This window comes from Macrobrachium nipponense, chromosome 3 (assembly GCF_015104395.2).
Source record: "Macrobrachium nipponense isolate FS-2020 chromosome 3, ASM1510439v2, whole genome shotgun sequence".
Classification (NCBI taxonomy): domain Eukaryota; kingdom Metazoa; phylum Arthropoda; class Malacostraca; order Decapoda; family Palaemonidae; genus Macrobrachium; species Macrobrachium nipponense.
Genome location: NC_087202.1, coordinates 81,043,115 through 81,067,482, shown reverse-complemented (window position 1 = coordinate 81,067,482; position 24,368 = coordinate 81,043,115). Strand labels below are relative to the sequence as shown.

The window sequence follows — 24,368 nt, the reverse complement described above, 5'->3', positions numbered from 1 at the left end:
TTCTCTGATTATGACTCGTTTTTCCCAATTTTGACTAATATGTCTGACTCTAGTTTATCTAGTTTTAGGTATTGAAGCATAGGCTACAGTGGTACGCCCTGTATTCGCGGGGGATGCATACCAGACCCCCCGTGAATAGTTGGAACCCCTATAAAAATACTTAAAACCTATTTTGTTAGTTAAAACTCAAGAAAAACCCACTAAAAATTTTCATACCGGTTTTTTTTATAGTTTTATCACAAAAAGTGCATTGTATGATGAAATTGATGAAAAAAAACAGGAATTTGTGGAGATTTCTCATAGAAAAATACCGCAAATAGGCCAATTTTTGGCGAATAATGTGGGGAAATGCTCCAGAGAGAAATCCGCGAATGTGTGAGTCCACGAATTCGGAGAGCGCAAATACGGGGGCCGTCCACTGTACTTGTATAACTAAAGAATCATATGACTCGCATACAAAGTGTTTTGTGCAGGGGGCAGTCCTGCTCTGTTGATTTGAGATGTCAAAAGTGTGCTAGTTGGGACATTAAAAAATGAAAGAGACTAGACTCTCACTTAAAGAAATTGGCTAGGGACAAGAAAAGAAGGCAACTGCTAGGGCAGAGAACAGCAAACTCTTAGCTGTTCAGATGTTCTTGTAAATTCTTTGAGCCCAGTGATACCTTTAAGTGTCCCATCCTGTCATTTACACTGCTCTAGTTTCCCAACCCAACACCATGGTCAGCATCGGGTGCAAAATAGAAAAGAGATTCAAGTTGGTGGTAGTCAGTTGCCCAGTTAGCATCTTCAGTGAAGGTCCTATAGAACAATAAAAGTGCCCAGTGCTAGTGAAGTGCTTGTCAAGGAGGTGGTAGCATGTCCTGCAGATTCTCTTATGCCAAGGTCCCTGGCATACTCCCTTAAACCTGGGAGGAGTCAAACTGGTAGCCTTTGGGAGGTTAGTGGGGTCTGCACATGGGCAGTTTGCAACCAAGACCTATTGGAAAGGGCTCTCAGTGGATGTGCTTATTATGTCATCTAGTTCCAAAGATTTTTCACAGGTGTCATGGGCACTTTGTGGATAAGTCACGCTCTTTGAAAAGGCTTGCGGTGCATTTGTATCATTCCTCTCTGTCATGGTAATTGCTTTATAGCAAAGAATCACGAGTTAAAGGAAAGGAAAATGCATCTTCAGGAAGTTCTGCACCACGGAGGCTTTCGCGTGTGTGTTGGAGGCGCCTGTTCTCATGATGGAGTGTTGTGGAACTTGACAGGCGCCGACGTGACGTGAGGAACGCCGCGATTTCTGATGCAATACTTCGTCGAGATTCTTCTAAGAAGTTCGGTAATCTTGGGAGCCTGTGACGTTCGCTGGTAAGCCACGTCCCCAGGTTGCCGTATGAATATGACTGACGAAGTAGGAGGGAGCAGATCATCAGTAAGAGTCACAGATCAAATTATCAGTGAGAGCCCAGCAGCAGAGATCAGAGATCATCAGAGAGAGATAAGAGAATAAGGAACAGACGAAGGATCAGAGAGGAAAAGGCGCTTGAAAGTTGGTTGAATTCTGATCAAGTCGTCCAGTCCGGGAGAACATCCTAGGTATTTTTGACGTTGAGCAAGCCTTGAGAGAAGAAACTTTCTACAAGAGGTTTCGAGGAATCCCTGCCCTTCAAGTATCAAGAGTAGACATTATTTTCTGCAATACGGAGTCAAGAAGACATCTACAACTACAATTCTCCTTTTGTGAAGCCACCGCTTCGATCATAGATCTCCGACAGTGCAAAACTTGCCAGCAAGTATTAACATTACGTCACTGTTCCCCCAGTTCATGCAGTGTAAGATTTTACCTTTTTTATGTAAATAGGAGACACCATTCTGCATTTATCTTTGTTAGTAAGCTTGTAAATAAACCTTTGTTGTGTTTGTGTATCTTTCTATATTCGTATCCCCAATTTCAACTGTTGGTGTTGAATTCTTTTTGTTTATTTTCATATTGAACTTGGAGCGGACCTCTCTCTCGGTTCGTAACACTCTCCAGTGCCTTTTGAGAAGAGTATGGCATGACCGTCGTGTAGTCACTAGGATATCCCTGAGTATTTTTCGTTGGATAACCGCTCAGCAGAAAATCGACTCTTGGCACCAAAGCACCAAGCCTCCCGTAAGGGTGCTTCTTCAGTTAAGAATTCCTTGTTTAAAGAACGACAAACACCAGAATTCCCAGTGGTTTCGTAGCCTCCTTTGAAAGTTAATCTCTCTTTAGCAACAGCACCCAGTAACGCCCGAACTGACAGCGAAACTGGTATGTACAGTAGTACAAGAACTCCAGGTAGAATATGTAGGACCATTAGTGCCCGAGAGCTCTCACATGTACCCTCTTCTTCCTTGATACCAGAGTGCCTGCTGGTTCCCACACAGCATCCTTGTCAAATCCTTTTCAGCATATATGAGATAGTACCCTCTGCTTCTTATCCATTTTGTCAGTGCAACAACTTGGTACTTCGGATGCAAAGATGACTTCCAGTATTCAGGCTCAGGCAGCTGGTACTCGGGCTCATTCAGAGGTTTCGGGCCCTATTCAAGAGCAAATTGGGTAGTATTTTGAGTCCACTGAAGAAGACTCCATTGACTCCTCAGGGTCCTCCAGAACTGCCGTCACCTATCTCCTCTGATGAAGAAGAGGAAGTAGACACTCCCTCTACAGCTTATGCCTCAATGTTGAAATTTCTGCTGGCTACCTTTCCGAGTTTCTTCTCTCCAGCAGCAGCATCCTTGCCTGTGTCTTCCTTCTTAATGAAAGCTCAATCGTCTGGACACTCGAGATTACCTAAATTGATACTCTCCTCTTCAGCAAAGAAGGCATTATGCGAGGTGAAAGGATGGTTTGTTCATGAAACTTACCTGTCAGATATATATATAGCTGTATTCTCCGAAGTCCGACAGAATTTCAAAACTCCCGGCACACGCAGTGGGCGGCCAGGTGGTTAGTACCCATTCCCGCCGCTGGGAGGCGGATATCAGGAATCATTCCCATTTTCTATTCAGATTTTTCTCTGTCGCGGTAGTGAAAACACCTGTTTCCATTACCTCCGCCTAGGATTTTGAAACTTCATTAGCCGCTTAAGTATCCTACTTATTTTTTTGAATGATTGACTTGGATTTGTGGCTAGGCATACGCTATCATAAATTAATTAAAATTTTTTCATTGCATATGATGTCTGAATCTAGTTAGCCTAGTTTCAGACTTTGTTGTCTGCAACGGGTAAGGGGAGGCTACCGAAACCTTCGGTAGACACTCGTTTAGTATACATGACGTTTACATGTTTTCTTTGTTGAGAGATCAATGTAATTAGTGTAATGTTGACTGATTCCGTAAAAAGACCAGACTTGCCCATGTCGAAGAACGCCCTGGCGTTATTTTTAAGGAGTCTTTCTAAGAGGCTCATTCGTCATGTTTGAACAAAGATTTGAAACCTTTTAAAGTAAATGCTCACGAGGTGAGGGCGCGGCCTCGGAAGCATTTCAACAGAGCATGACACTCGGTAATATCCTGAGTGCCACGTTTGAGCGAAGCAACTCTGTGTTCGCTTCACACTCCCGACGGGATGTGAAGACGACATATGAGATCTGCGAGTCGCTAGGACCATACATATCCGTAGAAATATTATTGGAGGCAGGAAGCAGCACGAATCCTATCCTATAGAAAAGGGATAGGTGTGCTTTTAACTTTGAAGGGGTGGTCGCTTGAGGCGCTTTCCCTTTCGTTAGCCTAGAAGTTATGGGACTAACTTCGATAGGTTAGGTCAGGTGGTGGTTTTAGCTTCGTTGCCCTCACAGTATGGTCAATATGGTCTAGTCACATTGTGGTCACGCTCCCGTTGACAGATCATCTAGAGCGCACCAACTACACAGGTCACTACCTTGTTGGCAACTCTAGTAAAGCAAAAGCAGACTTCGGTGACAGTAATCAAGAAGTCAGCTATGCTAACAGGTAAGGAATCAAGATGTCAATCATCTGCACTTGAGGTGTTTCCTAATCCTTCTATTCTGTCCCTTCCCACCTCCAATGGTGGGATTCAGCTATATATATATCTGACAGGTAAGTTTCATGAACAAAATGTTATTGTTATGATACAATAAAGTTTGTTCATACTTACCTGGCAGATATATATAATTAAAGTACCCACCCACCTCCCCTCAGGGGACAGTGGTATGAAAAATCTGAATAGAAAATGGGAATGATTCCTGATATCCGCCTCCCAGCGGCGGGAATGGGTACTAACCACCTGGCCGCCCACTGCGTGTGCCGGGAGTTTTGAAATTCTGTCGGACTTCGGAGAATACAGCTATATATATATCTGCCAGGTAAGTATGAACAAACTTTATTGTATCATAACAATAACATTTCGCAGAGAAGAGGGACCAGGATAAAGCTTCCTTCAGCTTCCCCCCTTCCAGGATTTCCAGGTCGAAATGCCACTTTTATGCCAGAGGGGAAGCCCCCTCCCAGGTATAGTCTGCCTACTCCCAGTGGGGACTTCTCCAGGCTAATAGATTCACCTCGAAAGTCAGCCTTCACGTCGGCTAAGATTATGTTTTCTACTTCAGAGTTAGCTCATCACCTGTATAATTACTGGGTAAGTCTATATGAAACCTTCTTTTATTATAAAAATGTCAATTGTTCATACACGAAACAAACCTTCGGTCTTAACATTAGGATTTACTAGCGCCAAGCTGGAAACCGGTAGAATTAAAATTACACTTGTGAGATCCAGGGACTAATGGCATCTTTACCAGGTCACGGGGCATGTATACCCAGAATGCCCACGGCTACCTGTGACCCATCAGTTATTTTCCTACCGCCTTTAAGATAAGACGTGTTACTGTCTATCTCATTTAAAGCCGGTTTTTCAGTTTGCCCGTTCTTTATCCATTTCACTTTTTATTTTTCATTCCTTTTCTTTCTCCAAGTGTGATCAGTGTGTGGTAAGAGTGTATACGTGGTATGATGGAGAATTTTGCCTCAACATCGGAATCGTCTACCGTTTCGAAGAGGAGACAAAGGAAATGCCCAGGAGTCAGTGGCTTTCCATGTTCTAGGTTCCTAACTTCGGTGTCGACGGATCCTCATCCAACGTGTAGTAGGTGCAGGGAAAACGTATGTACGGTTACTAATCCGTGTTCTGTTTGTCGCGGTTGGTCGGTGGAACAGTGGAAGAAGTTCTATGGGAAAAGCCAATACAAAAGGAAGGGGGTGACGCCATCTTTGGATGACCAAACCTTACCGGCTTCTTTTGTATCGGTAATAAACCAGGCTGCTCCATATGTTTCTCCACCTGCTTTTGAATTGTCTCATACCCCTTCGGTTTCTCCTAGCGGTTCTGTATCGGAAACGTCAGGAGGGGCCTTGGGTAATTTTATGAATAATTTGCACTCTCCTTTGTTCCCAGCAAGTAGAGGGGGAGATCCGCCATCTTTGTTCCAGGCTCCTGCTACTCAAGCGCATAGGTTAGATGGTACGTGGTCAGCGCTAGGCCTACCAGGCGTACCAACCTTGGATGGTCTGCTTGCGCATTATATGAAGTCACGGTTCCAGCAGGGTCCGGCAGCGGTGAATGTTCCTCATCCCCCGGGCTTGCAATTTATGGGAATTAATGCCGCGGCTTCACCATCCCACTCAGTATTTACAGCGATGCAGAACGTGGGAGGTAGTTTGGCAGCAAACGTGCGGTTGCCAGCAGAAACCTCTCAGTCTCTCCCTACGAGAGGGATGACGTCACAACATACGTCACACTCTGATATGGCAGGTGTGATGACGTCACAGACCGATTCTCGGCCTTTTTCGCTGCACCCAGACGCTAATACGCCTTCTGACCCGTCAATGCAAACTGTAATGCAGAAATTACAGGATATAGAGAAGAGAATGAATAAGAGAGACAAAAAGAAAAAGTGTGATTCGCCTTCTTCGTCTTCTTCCTCTAGTTCGGCGTCATCGCTAAGTCCGATAACGTCACGGCGAGCGCCAGTCAAGCGTTGGAGGAGGATTCGGGAGTTCCTGGCGGATCCTCGGGCTAAGAGGAGAAGAATCAATTCTTCCTCTTCTTCGGACCAAGACTGTCATTTCCAAGTCAGCAAGAAGGTCGGAAAATCAGTGGCTATTAAGCACAAGGTTGGCAGACGAAGCCGTTCGCAAGAATCCGAACAAGCGAGAGAGGTGACGGCCGGCGAGCTAGCGGCCGAGGCGGAGTTGCCAGTTCGGATCGCAAAAACTGCGATACCTCTGGTAAAATCGACGTTGGCGGCGAAAGGTGCAGCAGAGGATGGAATGCAGGTCCCAGTTTCGCCCGTAAGGCCGTTCAAAAATACGTACGAAGGACGATAAGGCTCCTATTAAAAGTACGAAAAATAGAGAGTTGGCAACTCGGCGGATACGTTCGTGGAAGGCAGTGTCCGTCTGGATAGAAGGTCGAGGCCGGGCTCGCCGACGCTCGAAAACGATGCCAATGCTAATAGAGACGAACTTATCTCTGTCTTAAGGGAGCCTTCATCTTGGAGATCTAGACGAGATTTCTCGCTCTATATCCGTGAGCAGAGAAAGAGTGAGACGTTCTCGTTCCCCTGCTGACTATCCGGGATCGAGCCAACAGCGGCCACCAAAGATCAAAGAGACCGCGGCCGTAGGGGCAGGCGGCCGTGGAATTCCGGGCCGTCTGTCAGAAGATAGAGGCGAGACAACATCCCTTGTGACGGAGAGTGGTACACTAGAGCCGGAGGAAGGAGAAAACCAAGAGTTTCTGGCCTCGTATGCAGAGGTTATTGATTTGATTCGTCAATTCAATAGCCTTTCGGAGAAGACAGAAACACCGGCCAGTATGCTTCCTCCTGGAATTGACATGGCGTTTGGACTAAAGAGGGATACCAAGGTGTCGTATGAATTGCCTTGTTCGAGTCATGCGGAATCGGTCTTGCAACACGCAAACGCAAAGATTGTAGGGAGGGATAATTCCTTAAGATCTAATAGATCATTTAAATTTATTCCCCCTCCAATGATAAAGCAAAGGAAATATTATACGACACCGAAGGTCCCTTTGCTGTCTAGACAAATGAACCCTAATGTTGTAAGGTTAAGGCCTGGATTAACCTTGGATCAGGTTAAAATGGAGTGCCCTTCGATGACGTACCAAGAGGCTGCTACGTTAGAAGCAACAGCTTCTTCTGTCTTTCAGGCGGCTTCCTGGTTAGACCTTTGGTCAACAGCAGTGGCGAAAATTGCATCCTCGGAAGCAACAAGGAAAGTAGTGGATGAACCATTGTTCATTAGATTACTACAGTCAGGTTCCAAGGCGATTGCGTACCTGACAAACGTAAGTGCCAATGTTTGGGCAAATATCCTGCTAATGAGGAGAGATGCAACATTGGCTAGACTAAGCCGCAATGTGGATTTGGATTCCCTGTTAGCAATAAGGAATGGGGATATCTTGGAATCGCAACTGCTGTTGCCAGAGGTCATACTGGAAGAGGCGATAATAGAAGAAGGATGGACACTAACGATAGGTTGGTGCAACAGGCAGTTAAGAAAACGTCTAACAGTCAAACTACTCCTTTGGAGGGAAGACAACAGCAGATGTGTCGGAAGAAGACAGTGAGACATAGCATCCCTAATAGAGTCACAAGACCCTCTTCCCCAAAGAGGATAACTCATCGGCCCTTTCACAATAGAAACAACAGAGGAAGGGGCAATAGGGGAAGAGGGAGAGGCTCAAGAAGATAGGATGGGCGCCTCCCATCACTCGGCCTCACCAGTGGGGGGTTGCCTGGCAAATCACTGGAAGGTGTGGCAGGAACTAGGGGCAGAGCAGTGGGTGGTGGATGTTCTCAGGATCGGGTATTTGATTCCGTTCGAGGTAACCCTGCCCCTGACAGATCAACCATTACCCCACGTCACTTATGCCCACAAATCTCAGAAGGCCACTATTCTGCAGGACGAAGTGAAGAAGATGATGGAAAAAGGAGCTGTGCAACAGGTATGCAGTCCGACAAAAGGCTTCTACAGCAGGATTTTCCTGGTACCCAAAGCCAACGGAGAGTGGAGGACAGTAATAGACCTGTCAACGCTGAATCTGTTTATAAGGAAAACCAGTTTCAAGATGGAAACTCCGAAAACGGTTCTACAAGCAGTCAGAATCGGAGACTTTATGCTGACAGTCGATCTAAAGGACGCATACTTTCAGATACCAGTCCATCAGTCTTCAAGGAAATTTCTCCGCTTCAGTCTTGCAGGGAAAGCTTTCGAATTCAAGGTCCTGTGCTTCGGATTGACAACGTCTCCTCAAGTTTTTACAAGAGTGTTCACCCTCGTGTCGGCGTGGGCGCATGCTCAGGGATCAGGCTAATAAGATATCTGGACGATTGGCTGGTGATAGCAAAGTCCAGGGAGAAATTACTCAGGGACGGAGGGCGGCCCTCCTGCAGCTTTGTCACAGCCTAGGTATTGTGGTGAATCAGCAGAAGTCGCAGTTGGATCCAAGTCAACGTTTGGAATATCTGGAATGGTGATAGACACAACACAAGCCAAAGTATTCCCGACAGACCAAAGAGTAGAGAAATGCAAACAAGTGGTGAATGCCTTTCTGGGAAAGCAGACACAGCCAGCAAGACAGTGGCAGGTGTTGCTGGGAATCCTAACCTCCCTGGAGAAGCTAGTACCACAAGGAAGGCTACACCTTCGGTCCCTACAATGGAGGATGAAGGAGTTTTGGTCACCAACAGTAGATCACCCGTACGAGCAAATTCCCTTGTCGGCAGAAGTGAGGAAAGACTTGCTGTGGTGGGTGAACGACGACAATCTGACAGTGGGTGTCCCCCTTCAACAATCCTCCCCAGACCTCTTGCTGTTCTCGGATGCGTCACTAGAAGGCTGGGGAGCCCATATGGAGGAGTTGATGGTGTCAGCAAAATGGAGTTGCAAGGACAGAGAACTCCATATAAACGTGCTGGAGTTGAAAGCAGCTTTTCTGGCTCTACAAGAATTCAGGGAGAGAGTAAAGGGACACTCAGTGGTATTGATGTCAGACAACACCACAGTAGTAGCTTATATAAACAAGCAAGGAGGCCTAGTTTCTCGGCAGTTACATGTGATGACAGTTCAACTTCACCAGTGGGCTATAGAGAACCTGGTAGACATCAAGGCCAGGTATATTCCGGGAAAAAGGAAAAAGAAAACTAGTGGCCGACAAGTTGAGCCGCAGGGATCAGATTCTGGGAACGGAGTGGTCCCTACACCAACAGGTAGTGGACAGGATGCTCATGTTGTGGGAAGGACCGATCATAGACCTATTCGCAACCAGGTACAACAAAAAGTTGGAAGTGTATTGTTCAGTAGTCCCAGACGCAGAGGCAGTAGCAGAAGATGCGCTACAACACCCCTGGGACAATCTGGACGTGTACGCATTTCCTCCATTTTGTCTAATCCGTCAGGTTCTGAACAGGGTAATGCGGTCTCAGAACCTCAAGATGACCCTGGTAGCCCCGTTATGGCCGAAAGCAGAGTGGTTTCCAGACCTACTGGAACTCCTAGTAGATGTGCCAAGAGAGTACCTCCATGGAGCAACCTTCTGTGTCAGCCTCACGTGGAGAGGTACCACCAGTCAGTGAAGTCCCTATCGCTTCACGGGTGGAGACTGTCAAGTATCTCCTCCGAGAGCGAGGGTTTTCGCAGAAAGCAGCAACTCAGATGGCAGGTAATATCAGAAAATCATCTGCGACAGTATACCAAGGAAAGTGGTCAGCATACTGTGATTGGTGTCGTAGAGGGAACGTGTCTCCACTCGGTACCACTATTCAGCAGTTAGCAGACTTTCTGATATATCTCAGAACAGAAAAACATATGTCTGTATCTGCAGTGAAGGGGTACAGGGCGGCTCTAGCCTCAGTCTTACGAATGAAAGGAGTGGACATATCGTCTTCATGGGAGTTGGCCATGCTGATGAGGAGCTTTGAACAGTCATGCCCACCAAAGGAGCTAAAAGCCCCAGATTGGGATCTGACCAAGGTACTGAGTAGTCTGACAAAACCCCCATACGAACCACTAAGGCAGTCCACGGATAGGAGCCTGACCCTGAAGACAGTCTTCTTATTAGCCCTGGCTTCAACCAAAAGGGTGGGGGAGCTACATGGCCTCTCATATCTCATAAAGCACTCGAGAGGTTGGAGATCAATGGTTTGTGAGTTTGTCCCAGAATTCGTGGCCAAGACCCAAAATCCAACAATAGTAGACGGCAGATTCGACTCCTTTACCATACCTTCCTTGGCAGACTTTGTAGACAACGACAAAGCTGAGATGCTCCTGTGCCCCGTCAGGGCACTAAGGGAGTACTTAAAGAGAACAAGGCACCTCAGGCCGGGGTGCCAGAGGTTGTTCGTAAGTACAGGACGGAACAAGAAGGAAGTGTCCAAGAATACAATATCATTTTGGCTAAGGGAGACGATCAGAGATGCTTATACGGCAGAAGACAGAGGGTCAGATAGCCAGGTGGGAGCTAGAGCTCATGACATCAGGGGTTGTGAGTGCTTCCCTGGCATTTAAGAAGAACATGTCTGTGGATAAAATTCTGAAAGCTGGTGTGAAGCGCCAAACAACTTTCACCTCATTTTATTTGAAAGATGTTGCCCATAGATCCTTGGACACCTTTTCCTTGGGTCCAGTGGTGGCGGCCCAACAAGTGATATAGTTCATCCAGTGCCCCTGGTGGGTCAGTTTGCGTCTAGTCTAAGATGAAGGTATGAAAGTAGAATGAATGGGATGACTGGTCTTTTTTCTTTACTACTTTCTTCCTACTCCTTTAACTACGGGCAATATGAAGGAGAGTACCGTCATGTGCTGGAACGGACTAGATGCAGGTGAGATGGTCAGCCATACTGTGAAGCTATCTTAGCTGATGATATACTTTTCAGTAGCAACACACCCCTCTGGATAATAGGGAAAAGAGGGGTGAAGGTGGATCCAGTTGCAAGGGACAAGAGTAAACAGTAGAATGGTATCTACACCCAGTGGGAGAAAACCAATAGATCCGCTTATATCTTTGGTCCTAGGTTCATTGTCCATTCTCTTAGAATTTCCCTATATATTCGGAAATGGATAAGGTGGCAAACTCCCAGTCAGTTGTAGAGACTTACCTCCCTCCAATAGTAAGTCTATCCTAATGTTAAGACCGAAGGTTTGTTTCGTGTATGAACAAATACCAAATTTGTAACTAATTTGTATTTTTCATAACTAACAAACCTGAGGTCTTAACAGTTAAAGGCCCACCTCGAACCACCCCTCTAGCAGTCTAAACTGGGTTAGAAATATAACTGATGGGTCACAGGTAGCCGTGGGCATTCTGGGTATACATGCCCCGTGACCTGGTATAAGATGCATTAGTCCCTGGATCTCACAAGTGTAATTTTAATTCTACCGGTTTCCAGCTTGGCGCTAGTAAATCCTAATGTTAAGACCTCAGGTTTGTTAGTTATGAAAAATACAAATTAGTTACAAATTTGGTATTTTTTTTAAGATTTTAAGTGCTGTAGATAAAGTATAATAATCAAAGCATGCAAATGTTTCTTGTACTATACTGTACAGTATACTCTACAGTATACTCTACTGTTCCTGCAGGAATGCAAATGACCCTTCTTGTCATTTACTTTACCTCTATACTGCTTCCTTTCCTCAGTCAAGCGCCTCAGTGGCGTGGTCGGTATGGTTCTGGCATGCCACCTTGGTGGCCGCAAGTTCGATTCTCAGTCATTCCATTGAGGAGTGAGAGATGTGTATTTCTGATGATAGAAGTTCAATTTCGACGTGGTTCAGAAGTCACGTAAAGCCATTGGTCCCGTTGCTGAATAACCACTGGTTCCATGCAATGTAAAAACACAATACAAACAAACAAACAAACCTTTTTTCAGTCTCGTTGCCCAACCACTCCAACTCCCTCTTTTCACTTTCTTTTAAAGTGCTAAATGGCTGAAAGTGCCCCATTACTAGGCTTTAAAGCCAAACGTTCATAAATCAATCCTTTTAAAATATGGAGCACATTTCATTGTTAAGGTTATACGTCACCTGTAGATTGGAGGGATAAGAATCACAAGTGCTGTCAAGGAACCATGGTTTTGACCTAATGTCTTCCCAAGCCTTCCAAAACCTCTGAAGACTGGGCCCAAGAGGAGGGGAGGTGACTGGCAAGTATGGTAAACAACCATTTTTTTTTTTTCATCCCCTTGGCCTTGTACTTAAAGGTCTTTTGACCACCAGCAATAGGCAAGTACAGGCGGTCCCCGGGTTACGACGGTTCCGGCTTACGACGTTCCGAGGTTACGACGCTTTTTCTTAAATATTCAATGGAAAAATCCGTCCTGGGTTACGACGCTTGTTCCGAGGTTACGACGCTGACGCTTCCGACGCTCCGAGTTAACGACGCTTTTAAAAAACGCATACTATGATAAAAATCCTTTATAGTTTAGCACAGTATATTAATAAAAATAAGTTTCTGTTTAGATTACAACAAAAGACAAAAATTTTGATATTTATGATGATTTTCGACACTTTTTATGTTGTATTTTTCTATGTTTTTTAGTGACGCCTCATATGCGGAACTAGTTTCCGAGCGAATGAATACATACTAGTTTACATATAACAGTCCAAAAGCGCAAATAATGAAAAAATCATTGCTTGTTTCCAGTAATAATAACAAAACGAAGTTTCTGGTTAGATTACAACGCAAATTCCAAGTATCCAAAGAGAGACATTATCCAGTAATTTGATCAGAGAGAGAGAGAGAGATGAGAGAGAGAGAGAGAGGGAGAGAGAGAGAGAGAGAGAGAGAGAGAGAGAGAGAGAGAGAGGCGTCTTCCGACGCTCCGAGTTTAAGGAACAGAGGAAGTTTTGTTTCGTTCGTAAACGGCCTCTGACTCATGCCAGTAAATGTTTTGTTGATACTAATAATATAAGCCTATTTAAAGATACGTTTACTTTAATTAGTCTATATGATCGTAAATAGTAATCAACTGTTCTTGTAGCCCTCAATATTTGGCAAAATCGAAGTATCCCAGGAGAGACATTATCCAGTACGTAATTTGGATTCAGAGAGAGAGGAGAGAGAGAGAGAGAGGAGAGAGAGTACGAGAGAGAGAGAGCGGAGAGAAAGAGAGAGAAGAGACGCTTTGGCAACAATGGTCTCGGGGGTTTTTATAGCTTCCTTCTGCTTGATGATCGTGGATATTGTAGAAGGATTTCGACCATACTCGTTTGCCAAATCGACGATACGAACGCCACGTTCATGCTTTGCTATAATTTCATGTTTTGCTTCCATCGAAATCATTTTCTTGGGTTTTTTCTTATCACCTGCTTTGTCTTTAGCTTTGAGACCCATGGTTAATAATAAAATAGACAAAATAACACGAAAAATAGGCGCAAATACAACGAACTAAACGACGTGTTAACATGCAGCACCAACAAACAAACAGACTGAACGCCATTTATCGGTCGCCTATACTAACACTCATCGCAAAATCGTATCTCAAATATTTCGTTGTATATCAAAGCTTGTATTTTCGCAAATTTTCTGTTGTATCTCAAAACATTCGTATAGGGGCAATCGTATGTCAAGTTCCAATGTAATTTGATCAGAGAGAGAGAGAGAGAGAGAGAGAAGAGAGAGAGAGAGAGAGAGAGAGAGAGAGAGAGAGGAGAGAGAGAGAGACGCTTTGGCAACAATGGTCTCGGGGATTGACGTAACATTTATTTTCTGAACAGATAGGACAGAGAAGTGTTCGTTTCATTAAACGGCCTCTGACTCATGGCAGGAAATGTTTTGTTGATACTAATATATAAGCCTATTTAAAGATACATTTACTTTAATTAGTCTATATGATACGTAAATAGTAATCAGCTGTTCTTGTAGCCCTCAAGATTTTGCAAAATCACTCCAGGTTGTACATAAAACTTCAAGAATGTAGTGTCACCAGAGGATTACAATAGTTTTTACCTTCAAGAACCAGCATTCTTTTATGAAAATAACTCCAGGTTGTACATAAACTACAGGAAACAAACATGTAGTGTAACCAAAGGATTTACAAGTAATTTGGTTTTTATAAACTTTTTATTAGTTTAAGACATATTTCCAAGCGTCGTTCCGGCTTACGACGATTTTCGGCTTACGACGCGTCTCAAGAACGGAACCCCCGTCGTAACCCGAGGACTGCCTGTAATTACAAAGACATCACGAAAGCAGAGTGTACTAGAAAGCTCATTAAACCAATGCTGTTATTCAAACTCAAATTATGTTGGTGTCTATCAAGGATCGGTGCAGATACCTTTGCTGTTTGTCGTAGTTCTGGAAGAATGTACTACAAAGGAGTGAGTTCCCCGGCAAGTGCTTTATGTGATTGACCTACTATGAGATTCAGGGCTTCTGTAACACGGTTTTTTGGCCCTAACTTTCTATCTATGCATTTCATAGATATAACGCTTATTCAGAATACACATTATATCTACACATAAATTTTGACTGTATTCTGCATTACATAGGTTGAATAAATTTGGTACTTATAATGTAAAAGTGACTTTTTTGTAAGACGGGCCAACTTACTCAGAGATAAGGTTTCGAACGCACTCGTTACATAACTTATGACAGCATTTCTTCCCTCTTTCTCGATGGATGATTGGCTATACGTAACGAAGGCTATACCTCTGGCAATAATGACAAAAATTTAAATACAAGCAAAGCAGTACAACTTTACGAACTCTGAATCCTCTCCACTGATAATTGTCATAATGAACAAACCAACAAAATATGTTAATAAATACAAAAATACTTCGATTATTAGTCTAACTCCCAAAATAAGTGTCCTAAGAAATTATAATCTACTTTATAGATCACAATCAGATTGACAAGATGTAGGGAATAGTTGGTAATTTTCAAAGACATAGTAGACAAGCTTGGGATTTGATAACTGCTGTATCCAATGTCAAGCAATTTTTATTTATCGGCTATCTACCTATTCACTAACAAAAAAAAAATAGACGATACCGTATTTTGGCTTTAAAGCTTCACCAATAATTATTGTCAGAATGATGACTTCATGAGGCTCCACCCACTTTGGCCTTGTTATAATTCAGGATAACAGTGAAGGCTATCATGGACATTGTTGTAGACCCTTGACTCACGAACACAATCCGTTCCTAGACCTTGGTCGTGTTCCAAATTGTTCGTGACTCGGAGCTAATTTCCCCATAAGGTTTAATGGGAATAATATTAATTGGTTCTCGACCCCTACGAACCAATATATATTATGTATATTTTGCCTTATTTTACACAGATAATGTAAAAGTCAGTGTAAAAAACCTTAATATATCTAATAATATAATTTAAAATGGTAAACTAACACTATAAAAACGTTTGTAAAGTGAACACTTACTATGACTGGCGAGACTTCTGACTTGACGGACAAGAGAAAGAGAGTTTGTGTGAGGAGGTTATTGTGCGGAAGGAGACCCTCCCCCATCCAGGTCGGGGAGATCTCGTTCCGGAGATTCAACTCTTCTAGGTTTTTTTTGGTGAACGTTTAATCACAAACTTATCCAATGTCTGTTGCCTTTTCCTTCCTTGCATAACTTTTCTGAAATGGCTCATTAGATTTTCATTGAGCATATTCACGATCCTGTTCGTAACAATTTGTCCGGATGATACAATTCAAGGAAGCACTGGACATCATTCCACTTTTCCAATGCGGCTTTTATCACATCACTGCTGACATCTGTAACTTCCTCCCCAGCCTCCTCTTCGTCAGTTGATTGCTCCCGAGCAAGTTGCTCCTGCTGCTCTTTGTGGAGTTGAACAAGTTCGTCCGCAGTCAAAATCTTTCTGAAATGTTCAGCGACCAATTCTTCAACATCTTCGTCGTTGACTTGTAGACCCATACTGTTGCCCATGGACACAATTTCTTGCACAATCTCTGCATCGAAAGCCCTCAAGTCACGGACAGTTACGCACTGGGGCCAAGTTTTTCCGCCACGCAGAATTTAATGTGGTCGGTACGTAAACTTCAGTCCATGCGTTATCAATGAGGGTTATGCAGTGAAAAACATTAAAGTGCTTCTTCCAAAATTCTTTAAGGTTAATTTTGTCTCTTCAGTTACACGGAAGCATCTGGAGAAGAGCGCCTTCGTATATAATTTCTTAAAATTGCTAATGACTTGTTGGTCCATGGGCTGGAGAACAGAGGTCGTGTTGGGTGGAAGGAACTTGAACTGAATGAAGTCATGTTCACTGCAGTCAGCCAAGTACGAAGGGTGTGCCGGGGCATTATCCATGATCAGAAGGCACCGCAGGGTGTAGCTTGTTCTCTGTTAGTACTGACTCACGGTCGGCGCCAACACTTCATCAATCCACTCCATAAACAGGTTCCGTGTCACCCATGCTTTTGTATTGGCCCTCCACATTACAGGCAGTCTGGCCTTATTTTACGTTGTGCTGCTTAAAGGCACGCGGGTTATTTGAATGTAGGTACAAGTAGCGGCTTTAGTTTCAAGTCGCCACTTGCGTTTGAGCATAACAAAAGCGTAAGCCTATCCTTCATTGGCTTGTGGCCTGGAGCGCCTTCTCTTCTTGGGTGATAAATGTCCTGTTGGGCATCTTCTTCCAGAAGAGGCCGTTTCATCACAATTGAAAATCTGTTGAGCGACGTATCCTTCGGCCTCCACGAACTCGGCAAACTCAGTCACGAATGCCTCAGCAGCAGCCTTGTCTGCGCTAGCAGCCTCACCATGCCTAATTACAGAGTGAATTCCAGTTCTTTTCTTGAAGTTATCAAACCCACCTTTACTAGCCTTAAAATCATCTGGCGTGGCACTAGTAGAAGAAGTTTCCTTCAGCAAACTCTGATACACTTGCCGAGCTTTCTCGCAGATGATCGGCTCGTTTACACTATCCACCTGCCATCTGTTTCTCATGTACCCACTTCAAAATTATTTTTTCTGCCTCTTCGAGGGTTTCGCGATCTCATCTTGGTTAGTACTGTCACTCCCTTCGCAACATTTGCTTCTTTAATGGCATCCTTGTTTTTCAAAATTGTCGAAATTGTCGACTTGGCCATCTTGTACTCACTTGCGATATCGGTCACGCGAACACCACGTTCAAACTTTTCTATAATTTCTTTCTTTATTTCAATGGTTATCTTCCTCTGCACCCTCTTCCACCATCACTCTTCACTTTCTTACTTTCACCACCACTCTTCACTTTCTTAGGGCCCATTATGAAGAAAATCACAAGTTTTAGCGCAAAAAATGCTAAGCGAATTGACGAACGTCTTGTACACAATGAGGTGAGACAAAGAGCGATGCGTGGGTGACGCCGTGCGTGGGCGGCTGGAGGATGGCTGTTCCCATGGCAACTCAAACGCTCTCACGTGTGGCTGGGCGATTTCGCGCATTTTTCAAATGTTTGTGTTCATAAAAATTAGTTTGTGAAACAAAGTGAATTGTTATTTTCCAGAAATTTCCAGCATTTTTCAAATGTTCATGTCTCAAAATTAGTTCATGACCCAAACAGAATTTTTATTTTCCGCATTTTTTTTTGTTCGTATCTCAAAGTTAGTTCGTAGGTCAAGGGTGAAATTTTACCTATAATTTTGGTCGGGGATCGAGTTGTACGTGGGTCAATGCGTTCGTGAGTCAAGGGTCTACTGTATTAGAAAATCTAACTTCTGGCTATATAATCTCATTTCTCGAGTAGTTGTAAGAAGTGCTAAATGATCCTCAGGGATCCCAGCAGTTGGCCTAAATGTTTAATTCATGTATATTGCTGCTATTACTAATTTTGTGGCACTACTGCTACAGTAGTATTACTACACTAGCACAGATACCCCACCCACTTCTATGTATCGTTCCGCCATTCATAAAGTCTTTATATCCAACATGGTCGTATAGACTAAAGAAGAAGAAAAAAATTATTATATCATATCAGATGATCCTTTGGTCTGCTGGAGAATTTAGCACACATAAGCTTGTATTTACTTTGGATAAAAATCTTATTTTAACAAAAATAGTTATATATAGACTGTTTACATACAATCTCTCTTTCTCTCTCTCTCTTGGTGGCATAGTGAATAGTTAATGGAAATGTTCAAAATCCTGAATGAGATTACAAGTATTATAATCACGTTACGCTAAATACAAATCAGACCATAAACATTGGATTTAAACTAGAAACTGAATAATTACCTATTCAGGCTATAGTAAGTATGGCCACGGGCTTTCTCTTGACTGTATAAAGTTGCAAGTCGTAAGACAAATGCAGTTTTGCAACCACGGGGACAATTCCAAATCCTAGCCATTCTTGACTACTATGGGTTTCAGAGCCGATGGAATAAGGTGAATGGGTTTCTGTCTGGTGGATGGGCGGGGCAACATTTCGTAAAACGATGTTTACCTTGCTTACGTAATGAATGTTTTTCGACTCTTGGTTTGCAATCATTGGCCATGGCGTCGGCTAGATCATTTTTACTCTGTAAAAATTAAAACTCGGGGTTAGGTTATTGATAATGCTGACAAAATTTATGTGTAGTTGTAAAATATACATATGTCAACTTTCAGCTACATCCGATGCTTTGATAAGGAGCAAAATCCAAAAAACTGTGTTACAGAGGCCCTGAATTTCATAGTAGTATTTAGTGGATGTTTAAAAGGTGAAGAATGAAATGGAGAGGAGAGGACTGAAAGCCAACATAAATAAAGTTAATGGTGACTGAAAAGGAAGCAAAAGAAAGAACACACAGGAAAATGGCCATATGATCATTGTGGGGAAAGGTGATGGAATGATAGAATGCATTAAAATTTGATGCCCAAAATGTGTTACAAGAGCAAATGGAAAGAGAGGGCAGTTGTGGAACCTGTTGGATTAGATGGGTAGGTTTTAAAAGAGGTTGAATTTTTATCTTACCTAGGGAATACATGCATTGGATTGCTTTTTTCTTGGAAATGTGTGTTGAATGAGCAGTAAGAGAGAGAATAGCTGCAGAATGGATTGATATGAGAGATAGTTAGACTCCTGGTAAATAGAAACGTCCTACTGGTAGAGAGAGCAAAAGCTTTTAATGGGTACAAATGGCAGTCACCACCCTACGTACGAACACTTAGATATGAACAGACAGAAACAACAGAAGTACATGAGGAAGAAGAATCTGTTTTAACTCCTTCCATGATTATCCTAAGTATTGTCTAGATTAACTACCATGTATTCTTCTTATTACGAAAATACTTTTACCTACTCTTAAAACATTCCTAAATTTTTTATCTTCCTGATTTAACTCATTCTTTGGCGAATTCACATTTTCTGTATTTCCTCTTCCCCATAGGAAACAGTTAGTATGTATATTTGTCAGTAGATGGTGATGTGCATTATTTACTTGAACTTCCAATGTCAGATGCTGCTCCTACAAAATTCTCTCCAAGTTCATAACTTTCAAAGCATTAAAAAAAAATGTAATGTTGCATAAATCTAGATTTTTAAATTTTACCTTTCTAGCAGCCAAAGTTATTCTTCATAATACTGCATGATGTAAGAATATAGTAATAATAATATAATCCATGACTCCAGAGTTAACTCGGGAATGTAAACATTAACAAAAATTATGCACTCCATATTAAAAACCAACGTAGAACTATTCAAGATACGAATGGCCATCTGGAACGTAACTTTCATAAGTAGGGTGGTGATTGTATGTACTGCTTAGTGGAATGTCAGGGTTCCTAACCAAAGTGCAGTGGGAAGATTTGATTGCTAATGAGGTATTGGGAGAGATAAGTTGTGTCCAGACATAGGTAAAAAAAAAAAAAAAAAAAAAAGACTAAGATGGCTTGGGTTTTCAGGATATGGCATGAACATTCCAAGAGGTTGAGAAATGCTTGATACTCCCAACAAATATTTGCCTCCTTTTACAGTACACAGTAGGGGTTTATTGCTATCACTGCAACTCATTTGGTAAACTGTAGGCATTACATACGAAGGGCCGCTGTAACGTCCCTTCCTCCCCTGGCTGCACCCACTTTTTAATATTTAGCCTTTTACTAGACCTCCATTCTTGCTCCCTTTTGTAAACCTTCCTGTTCAACAACTCCAATTTTTTCCACTGTCTTCACTCTGAATGGTGGAAAGTGCCCTAGTTTGTGGCTTGACAGCCAAAATTCATAAAGTCAATCAAGAGGCTGTGCCATAAGCATGTAATTATTTTAAAATGAGCTTCATATCTATTACAGTACTAGCATTCCATCCTGCATCACTAGTTGATGCTTCTTTCTTATACTTTCCTTTATAGGTAAGGTTTTGATAGATATTCCCTTTTCACCATAGAGAGTGTTGTCTCCTTATGGTTTTTTCAGGAGTTGTACTTTTGATTCCAGCTGAATTCTGAATAAAAGTGTAGCCATTTTTATACTAATCCTTTTCTGTTGGCTCCAATATCCTGGGCTGATGTCTTCTGCTGTTTCTCTTTCATTTTAATTCAAGGCTGTAGACAATATAAGGAGACAATCTGTCAGAATTTTGACATCTGGTAATCACTCCGTTAGTTCTATTCCAACAACTTCTTCGTCTTCTTTTTCCCTTGTTATGAATGAGTGGTCTCCATCGATTTCTGTCCTGTGCATCGTTCTCATCAATACCTTTCCTTAACAAATCTTCCCCAACATAATCACGCCATCTCTTTCTTGGTCTTCCCTTCTTCCTTTTACCCCGCACTTCCATTTCCATCGTATGTCTTCCAACTTGATGTTCCTCTCTTCGTAACAGGTGTTCATACCATTGATGCCTTCCCTCTTGTATCTTCTTTGATATTTCAGCTACCTTTGTCGATCCTCTTATATACTCATTTTTAATCCTATTTCCCTTGTTACTCTCAACATCCATCTAATCATTCTCATTTCTGCTACATCCATCTTCTCCTCCGTTTTCCTCATACTTGCAGTTTCTGTTCCATATAACATAACTGGTCTGACTACCATCCTATGAAACTTTCCCTTCAATTTCAGAGGAATCTGCTTGTCACAGAGGACCCCTGACGCAGTCCTCCAGTTATTCCATCCTGCCTGAATTCGGTCTCACCTCTTGGTCCATGCTTCCATTATCCTCTAATATGGACCCCAAGTACTTGAACTTCTGTACTCTTTATTTCTTCCCCATCCAATCTTATGCTATTTCCACCATCCTCAGTAATACTGGATACACACATTTGGTTTTTGATCTGTTTATTACAACATAGCTTTTAATCATGTAGAAACTACCTCAAACTCAGACATCTGCTCATGTTTTTCTACAAATTGTCTAGCAAAGTTCCCATTCCTCACAGACTGGCCTATATTTTCATAATACAAAATTTAGTTTTTGTTGTAATTTTTGTATTTTTAACTTTTATTAAATGGCTTATAACTGTGTATATTAGTGAAAAAGGACTGGAAACTATTTCAGTCATGTTTGCAATTATAAATGTTTGTGGGATAGAGCAAAAGGAAATTGTCAAGTCTTAGTGCTTTTGACAATGCATTTATCAGAACCAGAATGTGTCTACTTGACATGGACCATGATTGTGTATGGAGTAGTGTTAAGTAGTATTTTTTTTTTTTTTTTTACATGATAATGAAAGGAATAGTGCTTAGCTCAGATGTAAATTCATGGTCAGGTGTTGTCTAAGGTAATGTTTCAAGACAAAGTGTATCAGTCATGTTATTTATGTCTATTCTAAAATGCTTCATTATTTAGTGGAAATGAATTGTTTATTTTTAGTGTTTTTCAATGTTTCAGATACCAGAATACTGCCGCAACATGGAAGAAAGTGAGATTCAAGAAAATGCATTCCATCTCATATTTGCTTTTGATGAGATTGTGGCTTTGGGTTACAGGGAGAGTGTTAATTTGGCTCAGATTCGAACATTTGTGGAAATGGACTCTCATGAAGAGAAGGTTTATCGTGCTGTGCGAGAGACCCAGGAGAAAGAGGCACGAACAAAGATGAAGGTATGAATATGTATGCTGTTTTTAAGTGCGGTAATTTGAAAAAGATATACAGTAGACCCTTGACTCACGAACACAATCCGTTCCTAGACCTTGGTCGTGTTCCAAATTGTTCGTGACTCGGAGCTAATTTCCCCATAAGGTTTAATGGGAATAATATTAATTGGTTCTCGACCCCTACGAACCAATATATATTATGTATATTTTGCCTTATTTTACACAGATAATGTAAAAGTCAGTGTAAAAAACCTTAATATATCTAATAATATAATTTAAAATGGTAAACTAACACTATAAAAACGTTTGTAAAGTGAACACTTACTATGACTGGCGAGACTTCTGACTTGACGGACAAGAGAGAGGAGGGTGGTGGGTGGGGAGGAGGTTATTGTGCGGAAGGAGACCCCCCCTCCCCCATCCAGGTCGGGGAGATCTCGTTCCGGAGATTCAACTCTTCTAGGTTTTTTTGGTGAACGTTTAATCACAAACTTATCCAATGTCTGTTGCCTTTTCCTTCCTTGCATAACTTTTCTGAAATGGCTCATTAAATTTTCATTGAGCATATTCACGATCCTGTTCGTAACAATTTTGTCCGGATGATACAATTCAAGGAAGCACTGGACATCATTCCACTTTTCCAATGCGGCTTTTATCACATCACTGCTGACATCTGTAACTTCCTCCCCAGCCTCCTCTTCGTCAGTTGATTGCTCCCGAGCAAGTTGCTCCTGCTGCTCTTTGTGGAGTTGAACAAGTTCGTCCGCAGTCAATCTTCTGAATGTTCAGCGACCAATTCTTCAACATCTTCGTCGTTGACTTGTAGACCCATACTGTTGCCCATGGACACAATTTCTTGCACAATCTCTGCATCGAAGCCCTCAAAGTCACGGACAGTTACGCACTGGGGCCAAAGTTTCCGCCACGCAGAATTTAATGTGCGGTACGTAACTTCAGTCCATGCGTTATCAATGAGGGTTATGCAGTGAAAAACATTAAAGTGCTTCTTCCAAAATTCTTTTAAGGTTAATTTTGTCTCTGGAGAAGAGCGCCTTCGTATATAATTTCTTAAAATTGCTAATGACTTGTTGGTCCATGGGCTGGAGAACAGAGGTCGTGTTGGGTGGAAGGAACTTGAACTGAATGAAGTCATGTTCACTGCAGTCAGCCAAGTACGAAGGGTGTGCCGGGGCATTATCCATGATCAGAAGGCACCGCAGGGGTAGCTTGTTCTCTGTTAGGTACTGACTCACGGTCGGCGCAAACACTTCATCAATCCACTCATAAACAAGTTCCTGTCACCCATGCTTTTGTATTGGCCCGAATCCACATACAGGCAGCAGTCTGGCCTTATTTACGTTGTGCTGCTTAAAGGCACGCGGGTTATTTGTTAATGGAATGGTAGACAAGTAGCGGCTTTAGTTTCAAGTCGCCACTTGCGTTTGAGCATAACAAAAGCGTAAGCCTATCCTTCATTGGCTTGTGGCCTGGGAGCGCCTTCTCTTCTTGGGTGATAAATGTCCTGTTGGGCATCTTCTTCCAGAAGAGGCCCGTTTCATCACAATTGAAAATCTGTTGAGCGACGTATCCTTCGGCCTCCACGAACCTCGGCAAAACCTCCAGTCAACGAATGCCTCAGCAGCAGCCTTGTCTGCGTTAGCAGCCTCACCATGCCTAATTACAGAGTGAATTCCAGTTCTTTTCTTGAAGTTATCAAACCACCCTTTACTAGCCTTAAAATCATCTGGCGTGGCACTAGTAGAAGGAGTTTCCTTCAGCAAACTCTGATACACTTGCCGAGCTTTCTCGCAGATGATCGGCTCGTTTACACTATCACCTGCCATCTGTTTCTCATGTACCCACTTCAAAATTATTTTTTCTGCCTCTTCGAGGGTTTGCGATCTCATCTTGGTTAGTACTGTCACTCCCTTCGCAACATTTGCTTCTTTAATGGCATCCTTGTTTTTCAAAATTGTCGAAATTGTCGACTTGGCCATCTTGTACTCACTTGCGATATCGGTCACGCGAACACCACGTTCAAACTTTTCTATAATTTCTTTCTTTATTTCAATGGTTATCTTCCTCTGCACCCTCTTCTCACCATCACTCTTCACTTTCTTACTTTCACCACCACTCTTCACTTTCTTAGGGCCCATTATGAAGAAAATCACAAGTTTTAGCGCAAAAAATGCTAAGCGAATTGACGAACGTCTTGTACACAATGAGATGAGACAAAGAGCGATGCGTGGGTGACGCCGTGCGTGGGCGGCTGGAGGATGGCTGTTCCCATGGCAACTCAAACGCTCTCACGTGTGCTGGGCGATTTCGCGCATTTTTCAAATGTTTGTG

At 42.7% G+C, this 24,368-nt stretch overlaps 1 protein-coding gene across 1 annotated transcript in view; it reads left to right on the top strand.

Annotated features, from left to right (window-relative positions):
- LOC135221848 (coatomer subunit delta-like) overlaps positions 1-24,368 on the top strand; it is a 43,330-nt gene that overhangs the window by 7,449 nt on the left and 11,513 nt on the right. The window contains exon 3 of the mRNA XM_064259775.1: positions 21,813-22,025. Within this exon, the coding sequence (XP_064115845.1) occupies positions 21,813-22,025 (213 nt within the window). The remainder of the gene's footprint in view (positions 1-21,812; positions 22,026-24,368) is intronic.